The sequence below is a fragment of the Ornithodoros turicata genome, chromosome 8 (assembly GCF_037126465.1).
Source record: "Ornithodoros turicata isolate Travis chromosome 8, ASM3712646v1, whole genome shotgun sequence".
Classification (NCBI taxonomy): Eukaryota; Metazoa; Arthropoda; class Arachnida; order Ixodida; family Argasidae; genus Ornithodoros; species Ornithodoros turicata.
Window position 1 is genome coordinate 37,675,984 of NC_088208.1, and position 18,759 is coordinate 37,694,742.

Sequence of the window (18,759 nt, forward strand, 5' to 3'; positions counted from 1 at the left end):
CGAAGTGCACGAAATGTAAGATCATGTAGGTCCCGCCTTCTGCGCCCAGCAGGATGTACGGGAGGAGGTAGTCCTGCCCCAGGCACGGCTCCTATGAGCAACGAGAAGTGCACAAGCTTGAGCCATATGGGCACCACTAGCCAAAACACAGAAAAGATGACAGCCAATGGCAGGGCTGCAATCAGGAAGAGAGCGTGTGGTTCCACCAATCCGATGCCAGGGATGTATTCCAGAGAGCGGTCGTGTCGCAACAAAACTTTGGATGCTGTCGTTAACGTAGCTGTTGCGAGGATAACCGCTGCTGTCAGTAGACTGTATACCGTGGCCATGCTGTACTGGTGTCGTCTGCAATGTATGGACGCACACTTAGGTGAATTAAAGCAGAAGATAAGGAATGAAAGATGAAGGAAACGAGATGATGTTCGTCTGCTAATGAATAGTCGCTGTACAGAAGTATCATGATGCCAGGGCAAGACATTAACAGGGTGGGGTAGGGTAGTACCAGGGCAGGAAATGATTATACGGGGAATGAAAGCTGAAATTCTTGTTTTCAAATGCATACCACTCATCCAGCATAATCACGAGGTCTGCCCACTATTCAAAGGACACCAATTTTGATGTCCGGTTTCGGCGTCTAGTGGTCCTCGCTCTGTTATACTCAGTCTCGCAGGCTCGATATGTTCATGACGAGAAATATGAGCACTTTCCTGGCTTTATGCCATTTAAATTCAGACGTTGTACTTATTTGGTCCGCCTACTTAGTTACGATTGCGCCGTTACAAGACTACTCGGCTATCACCAATTATGCGCACGAAAGTCGTCTGTTAGTTCGCGTTAGCCTACCGTACCACACATATGACACAGTGCACGCTCAAACAAACGTGATCCGATATGACCTTGTTTACCACAGAGGTCAGTGACACAAAGCCTCGAGGTCTAGATCGGGGAGTTTACATAAGACCGTTCCGCAGTTGTGGTTTTATGAAACAGAAGCTGACGTCATACATTGGAGCGCCGTCTGCATACAGAGATCTCTCATGCAACACTGAGCATAGCAGGTGACGCGTCGTCTGCTATGTTTGTCAACCATTCTTGCACGATTCACGGTCCTGATTCAGGCCACTGTCTCACTGGGACAATGCAGACAAAGGGTCCTTGTGTACATTGCGCACGCATTCATAACGTGGATCGATTTATTTGCGTACTAGATGCTCGACAATAACCAACAAGCGACGCAACACAATACCCATGTCTGTAGAGAATACAGGAGTAACATTCGCTTTATACTGGGATGGATATCAAGACTAAGCTGGAGGAGATGATACTAATATAACGCACACCAATGTTACCAGCGCTTTTCGGTGCTTAGAATGTGTACTGCTATGTTAGTAAAAATTATTCCACAGCGTAGCTTCTCCTGGTGTGCCGAAACACCCATGTGCTTCAGTTACTTGTGATGAATCGTAGAGTGGTGGATAGGACCAGTAGACAACTAGTGGATACTACTATAACCTCAACCGCTTCGCGTGGAATGAATGAAGCAACCATGTTCTGACTCCCTGCTACCAGGATATAGAATCCGTCGCTGGATTATCTAGTGAAAGGATTTTTTTTTAAATTCTTCCCGGGAACAGCACAGCAACAGGTACTAACCCGACGACTGTTTAATAGGCCGCGCGTTCAGAGACAAAGACCACCAGGGGGCGGGGGCGGTAAGCGAGCTGGTGATAAATGTATCAACGGTAACGAAACCCCCGAAATGGGGAACAAGGAGGAACATACACACACTCGTTGTGGCGAGCATGTCCCTCTTTGTTCCTCGTTCCGGGGTTTCGCTATCATGGAATCGCTACCTTAGCGGACATTGGAGATTAAAGCCTGTACACAATGTGACCTGGAGCTGCCGTCCTTATGGTTATGCTGCCGATATGCCGTTATGGTTATGGTATGGGTATGGTATGGTTATGTTGCCGTCCTTATAGTCGACATTCACGGTTTTAACGCGGCGATTGAGAATATCAACCTAGAAGCACACAGAAAGCATGCAAAAAAAGAGAAGGTCCAATTAAGGAAAAGCTACCATATCGAAGCACGATAACTCCTTATCTCACATTAAACATAGAAATGAAGAAAACAGCCTATGATGGATCGAAGCTCCCGGGATGTCCCGGATGAGGGCTTAGGGTTTCGAGAAGATTCCTTCAAAGAACTCACCTGTCTGGCAGTACACAGCACTTTTCAAAAGTGAGAGGGCAGCGCACCCAACTCCAAGACCGCGACAGCAGAAAGTGTCTCACCGTCTGATTCACTTTGACATGTTGCAGACCCTGTATATATAGTTCATACATGTGACACAGGGGGGTGCGCCTATGGTTGACCGAGTATCGCGTAACTACCGGAGCTTGACGTGCTTTGACGGGTGCATCGACAAGCGAGAAAGCGTCACTTTCAACAGCACCGCCCTCTGGAGTGGTGAATGGGTGCTGTCATAAGATGCACCTACTTGGCAACTGATGCAGTGTCAGCGACTTGACGGTTACTCTCTCTCTCAGGGCACTGTCTTTGAATTCTCTTCGCTCTGGTAATGAACGAGTTGTTCGTAGACTGCAAGATCGCGGGAATTGTGTCGTGAAAGATTATGCAGTAAAGTTATATTCGTGCTGGAAGATACCGAGCGCCACAGCGATGATGATCATTCACGGCAAAAGTGTGGACTCGTAGTGATACTGCATGATAGTGTGACTATGGTGAGCTAAAAGTATTTCTTACCTAACGTAGTGCTACTAGTTTTAACATGTATAGAAACATACATCAACTAATCAACTTGCGCGACACAAAAAAGTTATTGCTTAAAAACACATTGCTAATCTATCAAAGTGCCCCTACCAAAAGAAGACAGGTTCTGTGTGCAGATTGAAAAGTGTTTGCAGATTGAAAACCCTTTTCAATCTGCACACAGACCCTGCTTTCGTGCCTATTGTTTGAACTGCAAGTTTCACACAACGACCGCGAGAGGGCGCAAGGCGTCGCTGTCCACAAAAGCTGGGGATGTCTTGCTTCTGGCCAGGAAAAGTATACAGAAGTTACCTAAGTACTTTGTCGCTCAATATAAACTGTTCGTTCGTTGTTATCACAGGGGTGGCCTGCCGTGCATCGATTTATAAAGGATAGCATGCCACACGAACGCAGTGCATTCTGGGCAGATCTTAGACACAGGTCATTGTAACCGTCAACGTGCACCTGACAATAAAAATGGCGGTGCCCACGATCGCCGGGAAAAAACATGCGTAATCTGTTGTAAGCTTGGTTCCACTGGGATGTGCAAAACTACAAATGCACAGTTTGGCTGGTGGAAGAGTATTTCGGAAATCCGGCCGGGGACGGTGGAGATGTGGGAGATGTTAACATTGCTGGCAGTACGGTGTGTAGGAGATTTCCCGCGTACGTCATAAGAACCCCAGATTGTCCAAATTATCCGCAGTCCTCCCATGAGCCACGTACAGCATGTCGCCACACAATAGGCTGACACAAGTTACGCGTAAATCTTCTCCAATTTCCTTTATTTCGGAAAAGATTACGCGTGCTTCTTGGGCACGCGCTCTATAGCACGCCTCCCATGGCCAACGTCCACGGCTGTCCGGCACGCTCATATCACAGCGAGTGTCATCATACAGACAACGAGATTGCCGTTTCTGTGGGCCACCTTGTAGCCAGTTTCAACCTCAGTAATTTTGTCAAATATTATTGCAGTAACTCAAGTAGTTGTCTGTTCTTAACGTCACGATGTATCCCACAAACTCAACAACGATGTTGCACCGTCGCCCTTGGGGGCCCGTCGCCCGGAGGTTCTTGAGCTAGGGATCCCTGAAGACGAAACGAGAATGTGGCGGAAAGACAATGCCGCTTGAAGGAGCACTAAACGCGAGCGATCCCTGAGGGAGAAGCGAGAATACGATGGTGAGCCTTTGAATCAGTCGCAACGGTTTTTATCCAGCGGCAGCTCGGAATGGAATATGTCATACCTCGAGCGACAAGTTTGTCGCGGTCTTCTTCGCTCCCCAAAAAAGCCACCAGAGGACTTCCAAGGTAAATTTACCCTGTCGTCCCTTCACAAAAATGCCCACAGTAAAACGCAGGACTATATCTTGAGGGCGGTGGAGAACGGTTGACTTCGTTCGCCTTTCTTTGTGAGGGCCGCACTACAGCAAGAGGGGTCTGATGACTACCCAGGATGTAGGGCAGAATGTAGGGTCATAAAAAACCTGTAGCGTCTTTTGCGGCAACCAACAGCCTTGAAAGTACCCCTGTTCGCGATTGTCGCATCACTAGACATCTGTCTCATGCTGAAACACGTGCCTGTCATGGCAATGTCATATAAGTATAAGACCTTCATCACGTATCCCCGCTCTATTCGACAGAGGCGCTGCCATCTCTGTGACCTCGGAAAACAGCAAATTTTTGCGGAAAATCTGAACCCAGCTGAACAGGGACAGCTGTTCTTCCTATCGTATAGAGCTCCGCCCACATTTTTACAGACGCTGTGCAGTACCTCGTATAATTTGTCGCCCTTGCCTCATACTCAGATGACATAATTTTAGGGCAGAGCTTCCTGAAGGATCACGGGGTACTTTGTTGTCTAAAGTACGGATGAAATTCTCTTCTCAAGCTTACCTCGTCACCACGCAGAGGGATCCGGTCCTTCTCAACGAAAGTTATTGACCACCGTGGACTGGCGTGCCTTGCAGCACTCTCCGTCGATTCCAACATAAACCTTAACACACCCGTCGTCACTGTTCCTCAGCGCTGCCCTTTCGCCTGTAAAGGACTGATCACGTCCTCATGTCTTTACTGCGTCGAAGACGACACGATAACTATGCCGTTCACCAATGTAATCCATCCATCGGTAGTTTTAGCCATGCCCGTGGAACCACGGTTACAACAGCTGACGCACGATTTTTCGTTCGATCGTTGGAGCCACTATTTTTATCGTCACGCGTACGTTGGCGGTTGCAATGACCGGTGACCAAGATCTGTTCAGAATGCATTGCGCTCGTGTGACACGCTATCGTTCATGAATTTACGAGTGGTTTACATGGTAGCTAGGCCATCCCTGTGGTAACCACGGACGAATAGCTTATTGAGAGACAAAGTACTTAGGCGACTTCTACTTTTCATCAGCCTGTCGTTCTCCCATCTGGATTTGTTCCTGCAACCGCTGCCACATACTCCCCTATGAGTCATCACCGCACAGTTCAGTTCTTCAGCCCCACCACTTTCCTTACCTCTCCTGCTTCAAACCCTGTTTCTGAAAAGCGAATTTCTGCAATCACACGAGAACCTATAGCTAACTAGCGCCAGCTCTTGACCCTCTTGAAATAGCATTCCTTCCCATTGATATTCCCGCCCCAGATTCAGGAGCAACACGCTCTGCACCGCTGGGTTAGAAGAAGACGCTCTGCGCTAGAACACCGGAGATTCCCTCCGGTTACGTCTAGGGTCACGCAGCGCCTCGGCACGAGACCGTGCTGTGACCGGCAAAGAATAGACGACATGCTATCCAAGGGTGGATATCATCCGACTGTCATCGAGTTCGTTGCCGTCACCCATGGGTATCCTATAGAAGAATATCAGCAATCGCTTCTTTAAAGGCTACTGGGTACCGGTGGCTGAACAGAACAACAAAATGAGATGAATACGATTTATACAATTCGTTTATGACACGATATTTTGAAAATACTTAACAAGACAACTGCCGTGTGCAGGGAACAGTGCAGAAGGCCGCGCGTGCGTTATATGCAACAGGTGCAACCTAGCCGCCACAAAACTTATTTATAAAGACTTCAATGTATTCGATCACCACAATGCATATAAGAACATCAGTTCGAGCCCCAAGTGTTGTGTTTATTACCCAAGTACAATTCCGATGTCCATGCTCGTCGGAAACACACATTCAAACGTCAAACTTTCATCCACAATTGCCCTCAAGCTCCTTCAGCACGTTTTCAGCCTGCCGCAGAGTCAGGTAACAAACCATATTTCTCCATCGCTTTTTCAAATTTTTCCATTGCGTCCACGAGGTCCAGGCTAAGGTCCTCCTTGACTTCTCTGCGTCGACGACCTTGAATAGCTGCTGCTGGTCCGACGCCGTTCACGAGAAACAGCGTGTTGGTCATCAGAGAAGCTGTGACCGGGAGCAAGAAAGCACCGACAGCCAGCGGGGCGAGCAACAAAAGCAGCAGCGGAAGCAGAAACTCAAAGTCGTGCTTGCCATAGTCATCGTAGTACTTCTCAGCGTAGTATTTGTGATGGTCGCTCCGACGTGCCGGCATATAATGATCTCGGTATCGGTACGTTGCGTGGCCGTGGTCAAGTCTTCGAGCGGGTGCACCGTAGGAAGTCCCAGAGGCGCCGATAATGCACAGCAGGAACGTCGCTGCGAACAGAGTTCGCTTGTGGTTGAGGGCATTCTGCAAGACAGATAATGTGATTAGAGCGCCTGACTCTCTTCTGTTTTGCTGTCGGTGATTTGGCTGGTACCGTACTGGGCCAGTGCATAACTTTTACTTGTATACTAGGCCCAATGAAAACAAAAAAAAACAATCACCTGCTCGAAATCTCGGCGGCATCTCATCTGATAGGCTTTCACTCTATCATGCCGCAACCGACATACATAAACGGAGATAAATTACGATGTAGGTGGGGCGCGTACATTGACATTTTCCTGTTTCATAGAAAAAAGAGAATCTTTGAGAATTTGTTGTGTCGTCTCTTCATCCCTGTCTCGGGTTCCCCTCCTTGGTCCTTGATAAGAAAAAAAGAAAAAGAAATCGTTCTGCTTTTCCTCAGACGCTTAAAGACAAACGTCTGCACAGTTCCCTGTGAAGTCGGCCCTGGATGCACGTTCCCCGAAGCACGCCGCCACACCGCGGCAGTGTGTGGAAATATCACCGTTGGTCCACGCAGCGCTGCGCATGTATTCCTTGCATCTTTCGTTACGCGCACACTAGGACGTCACCCACTTCCCTGGATGCATTTCATTTCTCTTTTTTTTTTTATTCAGCATGCTGCGTTGAAATTAAATTATTGACCAAACGGACTGTTCAAGTACGGCGCATGCGCCGCCCTAACGAATCTCCTAATTCAACCTCGACGTTTGTAGCAAAAAATAAGAGCGTGCTTTTGGAACGTGGAAGCTGCCTACGAGTACGTGCGTGTCGACTCCGCATCAAGAGATTCCCTTTGAGTCGGTTTCCCGTTCCGGAGGATGACGTCCCGCCGCTCGTATGGAATCTGCAATTGAATGCACGCTGCCATTTTAATATACAGGGAGGCGGAAATGTGGAGCACACATCTGATTGTCCCGTGGAAGCCGGAGACTCGCAGGCGACGCCTATCGTCACGGTCCTAAGTACGCGCGCCGCACGCGATGCAATTCCGGAGTCCGAGTGTTACGTGATGCATCTTTGTGTCCTCTCAGTAACGGCCAAGTATACAAAAGGCAACCCCTGGGCAGAAGGAAATGATCAATTGTCCATCTTATAGAACGAAATCTGTCAGTGGACGTCATCTGTTTGCGAATAAAGCCCTATTGCTTCAGGGTTAAGCGCGGCAGGAACCGTGTGTACGTCCTTATTTGCATCTTCGTCACCTAGGGCAAAGCTCGAAGAACCTCGACTCGCCAAAAACCTAAAATTCAGCCGGCAATACGGGCACTGGAGAGCGGTAATCTGTATTCAGCACAGCCGTTCCGCATTTCGTGTTCAACTAAAATGCCAAACCTTTTTACAACACAAAAATCTGCTGATCGTCCTGGTATCAACCCACTTCACCGCATTTTAAAGCCGAAAAAAGGTTAAAAGCAGTAGCTTAATTTTTGGCCCTGATTTTCGAAGAAAACTATAGAACCGCAAAAGACGAGGGTCTATTTGAGAACATGTGGATTCGACCAACACGATCCTGGATAACTTCATATTATGATTTGGGCATATGGTGATTGAAACTGATTTGGGTACATGTAAGTGTGATGACGTCCCTGTGACGTCTATGAAGTACCGGCTCCCACAGATGTGTACTGTCATCAAGTAAGGAACACCCAGAGATAGGAAAAATTCTTCTCGGGGACAGTACCGCAAGCGATGCTGCCCCGACGACCGTTTTATAGGCCGCGCGTTCAGAGACACGGCCCACCCAGGGGCGGACAGCGTTATCAAGGGGCCCTTCTCCGAAATATAAAGCACTGGCTCCCCTCTGCCTCATTCCACAGCGTGCGCTGAGTTTAGACCACTCCGAGATGCCGGCCGACGCCACGGTTTTCTCGTCGGTTAGTTTCAAGGGAGTGCTAGAAAGAATGGGTCATGCACACGGTAGCTAGGGGGGGAGTCCCTTTATTTTGCAGGAAAAGTCAGCCAGGCTCGCTATTCCTTAGTTGAAAAAAAAAATTAAAAAACAAGTAAAACCAATCAAGCTCCGGGGGCAGTCAAAGTCAGTCACAGGGTTCATGTGGGGCACCGATCTTTCGCTGTCCCATCCACGATGTCACAGGCTCCTAAGGAGAGTGGGACCCCGCAAGTTGTTGAAAACCGCTGCAATGGCTGTCGAGGCTGCCTAGGTTAACTTGATGAGCTGTCACTATACTGGCACGGCGTACAAGTGATGTCGAATCACGCAGGCGCACCATCGATCAGAAAATACTGTAAAGGTTCAGTTACAGCGCACTCAAGACTGACCAGTCGTATGTTTGGATCCTTGCTGTACCTCACAAGTGAAAGAAGAGGGCGGAACAACTGGTGGCGTTCAGTTGCCTGCCGAATATCGCGGGCGGCGGCACAAGCGGGAAAGGGCCTCAAGAAGAGCTCATAGCGCTTTTACTTATCATACAGTCCTTCTTTAAGGCCAGTAATACAATGGTCATGAGTACGGCGTGCGAAAACGACACCAAATAATGTAAGAACAATAATAGCGACACAAATAAATTGGAATAGACCTACTATACGTAACGTGAGTCAGCCCATGATGGTGTGACGACATGCTGCACATGCCGCAGGATAGGACTGCAGGCACACATACGCAGTACATACATTCGCGCATGCATCCAAACATTACTTTACCAACGGATCTTTTGACTAGTGATTATCCAGGATTGCACTACAATACTTCAATTTCGGGACAGAACCTAACGGTGTATAATAGGGTGCAAAACCTTGATCTTGTAAGCGATCAGGTTGGAATGGTACGCCTAACTGAAATGCACGCTCACCCGACTCCACAATCCAGTCACCTCAAATCAGACCTTGCCTACTAAGTCTTGTACCACGAGATATTGCATCGTGCTTACCTGGACAAATATCCATAGTGTCATGTTCTTCGTCCTTCTACCGCAGGCTGTTCCCGAAGACCACATCATAAGCAGAAGAAGCCAACAGACGAAGGGATGTGGACTCTTATAGGGCACGTGTACCCTAGCGTGTCGCCGGGGAAAGTGTTCCGTTGGCAGCACCGTGCCCTCGGTGCTCACCAGCCGTGCATCGGAAGTTTTCGGACGACGTCTGCTCCTCGCGTGTCGCAAGAAGACAGCACGGTGACGCTAGGATTACTGCTGTAGTTTGTTTCCTTGGCAAGGATAGAGTAGTCACCACTGATGCTCGACATCCAACCCCCCCCCCCCCCCCCCATTGCAAGTTCAGTACACACCATTCAGTGGTGCAGCGTACCTGCAATTTTAACCAGGCTAATGTAGGGAGAGACGAGACTGTATGACAGGACGAAGATCGATGTCGGTAAGGGTCAGGACGGAATTACCGGTAGCGATAACAGACGCGTGCTTTGGATAACGAGCTTTTTCCGGTTTACGGAGTTTCAGGTAAGGATATGACTATAGTTCTGCCTTCTGAATTGTTGAATGTGGAGTGTACGCCACTTCGCGTATTATGTACAAGAGACGCGCTGTCTGCCTTCTCAGTAATTGAGACAGGATAACCTGTAGTCAGTGAGACGTCAGCAAAGTAGGCAGTAGACGCCATCCACGACGCCGTACGCAGTGAATGGTTCTGGCCGTGTCACGCGGGAAAGCTTCTTGGCGCAGTCGTAACCTGTGAAGGTTACCTGACCATTTTTTCCTTGGCTAGATACGTGTATGACACATCTGTAGCGATGACTAAGTGACACGATAGTGTGGACGCTACAAAGAAACGCATTTCAAACAAGAATGCCATTCACATCAAATACTAACCATTCTTTCTTGACTATTAGCACCTTACCAAGTGCGTCATCTGCTAGCTCAAAATTTAGCAAACCTAGTCAAGCATCTCGTCTCGTAGTCGTAAGCACAATGGTTACCCGACAAAGATACGGGCCATGCCCACTTCCGTTACTCATCACTGGTGGTACGCTGTTACTCGCACGTGCCAGGTTAGTGATATCACATTTCAAGATTAAAGCCCTGAATTTCATTAGAGGGGACTATAAGAGCGGCACAGTGGTGGTTCCGTGGGAGTAGGTGAATGTTGATTCACCTGACCTGGCGAGTACAAAGGCCATGCTCCAGAGGCTGTGAAGCGGTGCATACCACGAAGGCTCCCATGATGTCAGTGCTGACAGTGACCTCAATTGCATGACGTCGCCGTCGGGATAACAAGGTTGAAGAACAAAGTAAAAGCGTACATCACACCCAGGATAAGCAATAAGATAAGGCGAACTATACAGATGCTGAAACACTGGGGCTCAGCTCTGCCGGACAGGCATCATGCACAGCGTTCCCTGGTCGTGCCTTACGACGGATAAGCAGCCTTCCTGAAGTACTTTTATTGCGTATTAGCACCGCGAAGCAACTGTGAACAGCCCAAAGACTACCAACAACGGAGGGAGCACAGTAGGAAGGCGTGGGACGGAATAGTATGCCACCTGGGCAAACTACACGTCTGGCAAGTCTGGAGAATCTACCAGGTATGGGAGAACCACCAACGTGCGAATGTTGTATCCACTCAGTTATACCTCTGGCCTTGCTCAGATTTTCACAGCCAGTTGTGATCATGACGGTGTCTTGTCTTGTCACAGACAAGCATTAGGAGTATAGTACCGAAGGAAATGCACACTGCTGTCAAACGCTGGCGCGTTTAGATCGAGCGTGTAGCATTTGGCAACAAGTACTGTAACTACCGAAAGTAAACAGGACGGAAGCACGGCCAAACGGGTCATATCTTGTCCCATAAGTTATGACAAGTAATTATGCGAACTGTAATAACGGAGCAATATAACTACAGAAATGTTCATGCGTACAGCATAACAGGCTGCCTAATCGCGCGTCAGACGAAACACGACGAGTGTATATAGCAAGCTCTTCTATATATGTTCATGCAACAAAGATGCAACGAGAACGTTCCTCATAGAGAAGTCTCCCGCTTGCCTAGGGAAGGACCTGGCCTGTTTCTATAGCGGTGTTCATCTAAAGAAGCACATTCAAGCCCCGCCCTACGCTTGTTCATATTGCCTGCAACGCCAGCCGCATCACTCTACGTCGCGACGAGTAGTGCGCCGATACCGAAATTATAGAAGCACAGTGGGCGGCCCCTGGTGGCGGCGCAGTATAATTTCTCAGGCGCAGTGCCGTTCTCAAGTTGAACACGGGTATGAAGTGGTGGTGGTATGCTATTTCCGTATTTCGCTATTTCCGAGCAATCTGCCTGCCGGCGTGGCGGCATGTTGCTCGTGGAGGGGACCGTTCGTCCTGGGCAGACTTCACAGCGTAACTGTGCCGAGATTTGTCTTCACTGTGTTTGCCTTCACAGGTACGACTGGATATTTTTCAGATATATGTACAGGAATAAGAAAGAAACAGTATGACGTGCAGACAAATCGCGTGCGCTGTTTATGTATATGTATTATGCGCACGGAAATGTGGGTGGAAACACGTAAGTCAAACACCTTTTTTTTAAGGACTCGAGGACTCGGCATTATGTAAAATAATATTTTACTCTCTTCCATCTCGTGAGGGTTCAAAGCACAACTTCGTTGTCACAAATTTGCACAACACATTTCATTAAAATACAGTGCATTCAAGGCTCTCGAAAAGGGCTATGTCACGTACACCCCATCAACAGCGCGACGTGGTATTGACCATTATAGTCGATACAGCAACGATATACGTTTGGCACTGATGTATGTTACACAATTCATTTGCAATTCTCTAATTCATTAGAGAAACGTCGTAGATTCCTCCGGCACGTCAAAGGCACACTTTGTTGATGTTGTAACCAAAACAACATAAAAGAGGCAACAATATTACACACGAAAAAAAGCTATACATATTGTTTTAGGCTATCTATAATGTTTCATCAAGCGTTTTCACGTGCAAAGCAAGACCTTCATGAGCACTTCAGGAGACACAGGAGGCGTTTTCTGGTTCCCATTCAATAACTATCTATGTACACATGCTCCATGCATTTCCACGAAACACTATACAGCGCTATTTAAGTATGCGGACACATCAAATTGTCATTCATGCTTCCCAGCTAAGCTAGTGTCACTATACAAGTGGCCCTAAAAAGCACACATCTGCATAGATGTTTGTCGAATGCTATCTAGCATACCGATCGAAAGAAATTATTTTGCATCAGTGAATAATTGTTTAGTAGAAGCTCCATAGTGTCTTTCTTACATGACAAGTTAGAAACAATGTCAATAAAACTAAAATATGAAGTTGTCATGTGTTTTTCTCACACACCCAAAGCTCTCACTCACAACTGAACGTGCCACTGAATTCCACCCCGAACTCATTTTAGGGCCGGACTAAAAAAAATGACAAGTTTGAATTGCATCAGTTTGCAAAGGCTCGTAAATTAAAAGTATATAAATACAATTATAACACCATTGCCTTCTGACTTGCAAACTACAGGTGGTGCAGAATGTTTGATTTTGAGCAGTTCGTTGCAGTAACCTCAGGAGCTGGATGGCCACAGGAGAAGTATGCAGTTGGCGGCAGCCTTCTTGAACGTTGGTGTCGTCACACTGGACGTCGTTTCCACGGATATTGTTTTTGATTTTCCTCCCAGCATACACTGCGGTTGGTTTGAGACCATCACTCGTAGGTTTCTGCTTTGCGTCCTGCAATGGCAAGGCAGTATTGCATATTGCACTATCAACAACAAGCGGTCACTTTATCAGGACAAACGGGAAGTTCTTCCATAGCAATGTCGGAAATACTGTGAAACCTGTGGATAGTTTGATACGACCGACGATGAGCAAAATATGTATGGTAGTTACACATCGCTGTATGGTCCCGGATCAAGGAACATCAGGAACCCTCGAAATCTTTTTGTACTAAATCGTTTTTTTAAGGGGGGGGGGGGGAGTTGTAACAGGTCATCGCAGGCTCCCCCTAACTATCTACTGGGTGTATGCTATAAAAGGTCAGTGACATTTTCGCGCGTGACACTATATCTATTTGAGAGACGGACTTGTGCTGCCATAGAGTGAATCACTTATGCCAGAGAAACCTACGAAAAAATTGTGGTTACCATTCATTGCGTAATAAAATTAACACGGCCACGGAAACTTTCGTCTTCATGTGTTTCCTATGCGCAATACCGATAGATGGAGGTGAAAGTTTGCATGGTCATATTTATTTTGTTACACAGTGCATGCTAGATAACCACAATCGTTTCGTAGGTTCCTCGAGCATAAATTATTCACTTTGAGGCAGAGGAAGTCTTTTCGTGATAGAGGTATAGCATCAAGGAGGTATCACTTCTTGCACGAAAATGTGACCGACCTTTTATAGCATACACCCTGTATATCTACCACTACTGATGGCCTCCCACTCTTTACAGTCAACTTCCTCCTTTCTTCAGTCTCTCTTTGTCTCACCTTTGCCACTGCCTAACAACCGTTCCCACCAGCTCTCCAACACGATGTGAATCCGATGGTGAGGCTGAGTTAACCAGGCAGATGACCAAGTCGTTGTTGCCTCGAAGGTGCAGAACGGCTAACTGATCATTTCCTGGGGTTACACTGATTCCTGTCAGCTGAAACAATCCACACACAAGTTTGCCCTGGCATCTGGTACACTCCTTTCCAACTTGACTGAGCAAGCACTGACAGAAAAAGGCTTTTGGAAAGGCTTACGAGCACCACAGAGAATACTCACATCGGTGATGGGAATAGCCGAACGTAGGGACTTGAACTTCTTGTTATCTAACTTGTAGATGCCCGTGTCAGTGACCACCAGTACCCTGTCTGCTGGCTGATTGTGTTTGTTTACCTGATCAGAGAGAAAGGTATCAGCATCAACCTAAACTGTGGGTTCAAACCAGCAATCTTGGAGATCAGTAGAGGCACCTGTCATCAACTGATAGACAGAGGCCGATGTGAAGGATATCACGATGAAGATAATCAACCATTCTGGGATTAGGAGGAGGAGGAGGAGGACCAGAGATAACCCATACCTTCTTCACAAAGCTCGAGAAGACGATCTTATCGAACTTGTCCTTTGTCTTTAGTCCAGTGACAGATGTGATGTATGGTAGGCATGCGTCGTTTTCAGATGTCTGGATAAGAAAACACAACATTGCAACGAACAAAGATAATCGTCAATCAATAAAGACTGGTAGAAAACATTCAGGGTGGCTCCTCATGTTGGTAACTGCTTCAGAAAAAATAGTAAAGTAAAAAAAAAACTGGGAGATGACTCCTAATGCTCATGAAGAATGATTTGTTATAAGGTTAAGATGCTGTTTCTCAATACTATCGGAAGTGGTTGGTAATGTTTTTATCACAGGTGGTACCTCCTGCTCTTTTGCTAACTACTCCTGTGGCTGTCACAGACAGTCCGATTTTTCGTGTAGGTCTACGATTCAATCAAGAGCTTCTGGCTAAGCAACAGCTCTAATTGCAAACATCGCTGCAGAAGGATGAATGCTTACATCTGCAAGGTAGTTTCCTCGCCATGTCCTCGAAAGCCCCCAGTGGGGTCGTCGTCCTGCGAGAACATCTGCAGCGGTCACCTTCAGTCGCAGCTGGGGCCATTCGGTCCGTGGGACTTTGCGTAGAAGCATGCACCCTCGCCATCTGCAATATAGTTTGGTTGCTTTGTGATATGCTTGCCAATGCTTATGGAAGTTGCATGTGATAGTATCCCCAATCAATATCTTTGTTGGTGAAATGTTTGGGAGGGAATCCTGAGTGATGGGCGAAAAAGAAAAACACACACACCACAGTGTTTTCCTGTGTCACCTACCGCACAGGCTTCCTCAGGATGAAGTTCGCTCCCCAGCTCACCTGCCTCTACGCTAGTATTACGAAACTTCATCGTAGCACGATGGCGTCCTGAGAACTTCTCGGACCAATCCACATGGGCACGTTCCTCGCCACTTCTTAGCTTCGCAAGTTCGCGTTTGCTCCGCCCTCGTCAGCGCTATATCAAGGGCTGTCCAATGGCCATAGTGCAAGTCCATGAGCGTAAGCCGACGCCAACAGTCGAGCTAGAGAATAGAGCATTCTACTCTATATCGTCCATTGACTGTTTTTGTATTATTCGCCATGTCTAATCCTTCATGAAATTACTGCGTGGAAGATCTCATAGAGGTTCCGTTTCATATTGAAGCCATGCCATTGATCAGGACAGGGCACGATACACATCTTACTTGAATGGTGTACAAGTTTAGTATCAGCACATGGATCACAAAGCTAATAGTATTAATTTGAAATACTTTTGTGACCAGGCTCTCTTTATTCCGTTTTCCTCAAATGGTAGTGAAGGCATCCCATGAGTGAGGTATATGCGCACTTGGTCGTCATCAGCGGTGACTTTCTTATTTAAGTGCACATAAAGATTTATTTCGAAAGCGAACGTCGTGTTTGCCACTCAATCTCCTCTCCCAACGTAGGCGATCACAGGCGGACGGACTGGCAGGGAATTCTTCCTTAGCGCTCAGTCCGCGAGGCGCATCACGTGGCCCGCCTGTTGGCACGGTGATAAGCGGACTCAATGCAAACTTGCATGTCCGCGACGTGGCTGTGAACACGCCCCCGACCATTCAACAGCCTTCCACGCACCGAAGGCGGAGCAAATGCGAATTCGCGAAGCTACCAAGTGGCGAGGAACGCGCCCCAGATGTACGAACGCGATCTCATCATCGTAGACATAAAGTGCAATACGACGAGGATGAAATGTAGGTTTGTTTGTAACGCGAAGAAGAAGAAACGTTAGTTTTTATTGGGGGGGATAACAAAGAATTATTTATTTATTAGACGAAAGAGAAAAAACGGGGAAAGTTCAGCCAAACGGGACGTTGGCTTGCTATTCCGCAACAAAAGAAAATTAATGAACGTGAAGAAAGAAGAAGAAAATGAATAAAAAAGAAAATAAAAGAATTGGGAAGTAAAGATTAGATCAACAAACTGTGAAAGAAGGACGAGACAGATTAAAGACAAAGATGACAAAAGAAAAGATGGCTAACAAACAGTGAAAGGATGATGAGATACTGGGGCTATCTACAGGACCATGTCTATACTACAAGCGTGAAATTTACTCAATGTTTAACTTCGGTTCGTCACTTCACACTTTCAAACATAACCTCACCTTGCAAACATCACCTTGAGGCCAGGTACAGCGTCCTTGACCACACAAGGGGGCGGTGGCCAAGCGATGTTCTTGCCGTAGTCTTCCATCTGATGCACGTTCCTTAGATAAATTGGCGCGCATTCAAAACTCATAACGTGTTGCATTACACACAAGTGAGATTAATGTTACCTAAAGCACACGCGCAAGTCACTGATGTACTTTCTTGTCCGGTACTTGCGATAGTGCGCCAGGATCTTGCGTCCAGCTTTGATTTTTCGGTAGTGCATCCTGGCAATTGCACCTCTCCACATCTGAAATTTCATAACGTTCAATAAAGCTTACGTGAGTCGCCCAAAAGATCAAGGGAAAAAAGCATGTTCAACTGTTAAATAATGTAGCATAGTTATCACATTCTTTTTCTTGTCGGTCGTGTGGTACTTTCACAGTGTGCTGCCGTTCATCTATGCAAAACAGCCTTCATCACGCAAGGTCCTCCTGCCAAAGATTACGAGCACTTGCCGTGGTGTCTGCTGGCTTGGCAATAGCTGCGAGTGTATGGGGTATTTCATTGAAAAAAAGGAAACCTCATCCAGGTAAAGAGCAGGCTAGTGTACGGTGTGACAAGTTTCTCATGTGGATTATTTGATGTATTTTGTGCTGGATCTTTGTACGATCACCTAGCGCCCCAGCGCCCCAGCAAGTCAACTACCACGCCCCTGGCCCGGAGCGAGATCATGAGTTCAGAGGATCAGCCCACTCTCTAAACGAACTACAGTGTACCTTGCGCAGACCAGGAGCACCAACTCTTCTACTGTGTTCCCGTTCCCACTGATCTGTTGCAAGTGAGCATGTTTACGTGTTGCTGTTGCGTATGAACAGTGTGTTAGCATGCGCACCAACATTTGTGTGCTAAACACGCCGGACTTCCGAGAACTTCCGAGAAGACGTGAGATGGGGCACAGCCCCGGTGAAAGTCGTTTTACACCGTTTCCCTTGATCGTGGCGTCGTCGGCGTACGGGGAGCTTTAGGCGTAGGTGGCGTAGTCCGCGGAAAGCAATAGCGAACACGGTATTCGTGACGACGAAAACAACCAGCATGGCGTACCATTAATGACCACGACGAGGAGGAGGAGAAGGACAACGCGAGGGCAAGCCCAATTACTATGGTAACTGTCTATTACCATTACTATGGCTATTACTATTACTATGGTTAAGGTCTAGCCCTCCATACCATTACCATCCACTAGCATGGCGCTTGAGTATAAAACACCCTTGATAGTGCTTCAGACACCAACCGGGATCTGCTGACGCACAAGCTTTGCGGCAGCACGCGAACACGAGCGGAAGCGGAGAGCTCACGAAGACCCAGCTTGTTGTGCAGCCGATGCCGCAGGCAAGACAGTATGACGTCAGGATCCCAACGCGCGTGCTGTCCAAGCTGAGGCAAAATAACATAGGTGCGAAGACCCAGCAGTGCGTGCCACTGAAGCAATGCGGACCCTGCGGCAAGACCCTGCAGTACGCAGCGGAGGCAAAGAGGAGTCAAGGCAAAGTGAAAGCCGAAGGAGCAACAAATTCACGAGGCAATTCAGTGAGAACACATTTGGGTGCAGTTGGTCGGTGTGCGATTGTTTGCGGTTCAAGAATGATCTCACGGCGCTGCCGTTGACTTGCCATGCACTGTTTGATCTACACAGCTAAAATGACTTACAGTGCTATCTCTGAAATTCACGTTACACAACCGTAACCGTCCTGTGGTTTCTTGTTTCTTTATTGCTTCAATACTCATCAACACAGTTTCCATAGCACCATTCGTAATCATTACCAGCGTTTTCGCATTCCGCTTTATTGTGAGCTGAATAAATTTGCCACAAAATGCAGTTATCATTTCATTCACTCAAACAATAGCGCGCTACGGATGACCGGTTCGGATGCACAATCGTTTATTTCCAGGTGCGTTCCAACGGGACGATGATATCGATTTTTTCGGCAATGTCTACTAGAACGCACCAAGCATGTATGATCGTCAAAAACACAAACAAGTGCTGCGTTGATAGCGCCAGCTCACTTGAGCACCCTCCTGCGCACGACAACGGGCATGCTTCTTAGTGGAATGAGAATGCCGAAACACCATTCCCCCTGTATTTCTGCTCTGCGCCAAGCTAGCTCTCCTCCCGCTCGGCCAGTCGAAGCGGCAGTACGGT

General features: G+C 47.4%; 2 protein-coding genes across 2 annotated transcripts in view; both read right to left on the bottom strand.

The window, feature by feature from the left end:
* Positions 1 to 5,880: 5,880 nt before the first annotated feature.
* LOC135366244 (uncharacterized) lies at positions 5,881 to 9,568 on the bottom strand. The gene is made up of 2 exons (XM_064598916.1): positions 9,335 to 9,568; positions 5,881 to 6,467 (listed from the first exon to the last, which is right to left on the bottom strand). The coding sequence occupies exons 1-2, from the start codon at positions 9,401 to 9,403 to the stop codon at positions 6,003 to 6,005; spliced, it is 534 nt and encodes a 177-aa protein (XP_064454986.1). The 5' UTR covers positions 9,404 to 9,568; the 3' UTR covers positions 5,881 to 6,002.
* A 2,380-nt stretch (positions 9,569 to 11,948) lies between these two features.
* The window catches only part of LOC135367228 (unconventional myosin ID-like), a 50,414-nt gene continuing 43,603 nt past the window's right edge, over positions 11,949 to 18,759 (bottom strand). Inside the window, exons 16-22 of the mRNA XM_064600389.1 lie at positions 16,745 to 16,866; positions 16,574 to 16,675; positions 14,916 to 15,060; positions 14,439 to 14,540; positions 14,141 to 14,254; positions 13,861 to 14,018; positions 11,949 to 13,098 (exon numbers count right to left, since the gene is read on the bottom strand). Coding sequence (XP_064456459.1) covers positions 12,933 to 13,098; positions 13,861 to 14,018; positions 14,141 to 14,254; positions 14,439 to 14,540; positions 14,916 to 15,060; positions 16,574 to 16,675; positions 16,745 to 16,866 — 909 coding nt within the window. The 3' untranslated portion in view covers positions 11,949 to 12,932. The remainder of the gene's footprint in view (positions 13,099 to 13,860; positions 14,019 to 14,140; positions 14,255 to 14,438; positions 14,541 to 14,915; positions 15,061 to 16,573; positions 16,676 to 16,744; positions 16,867 to 18,759) is intronic.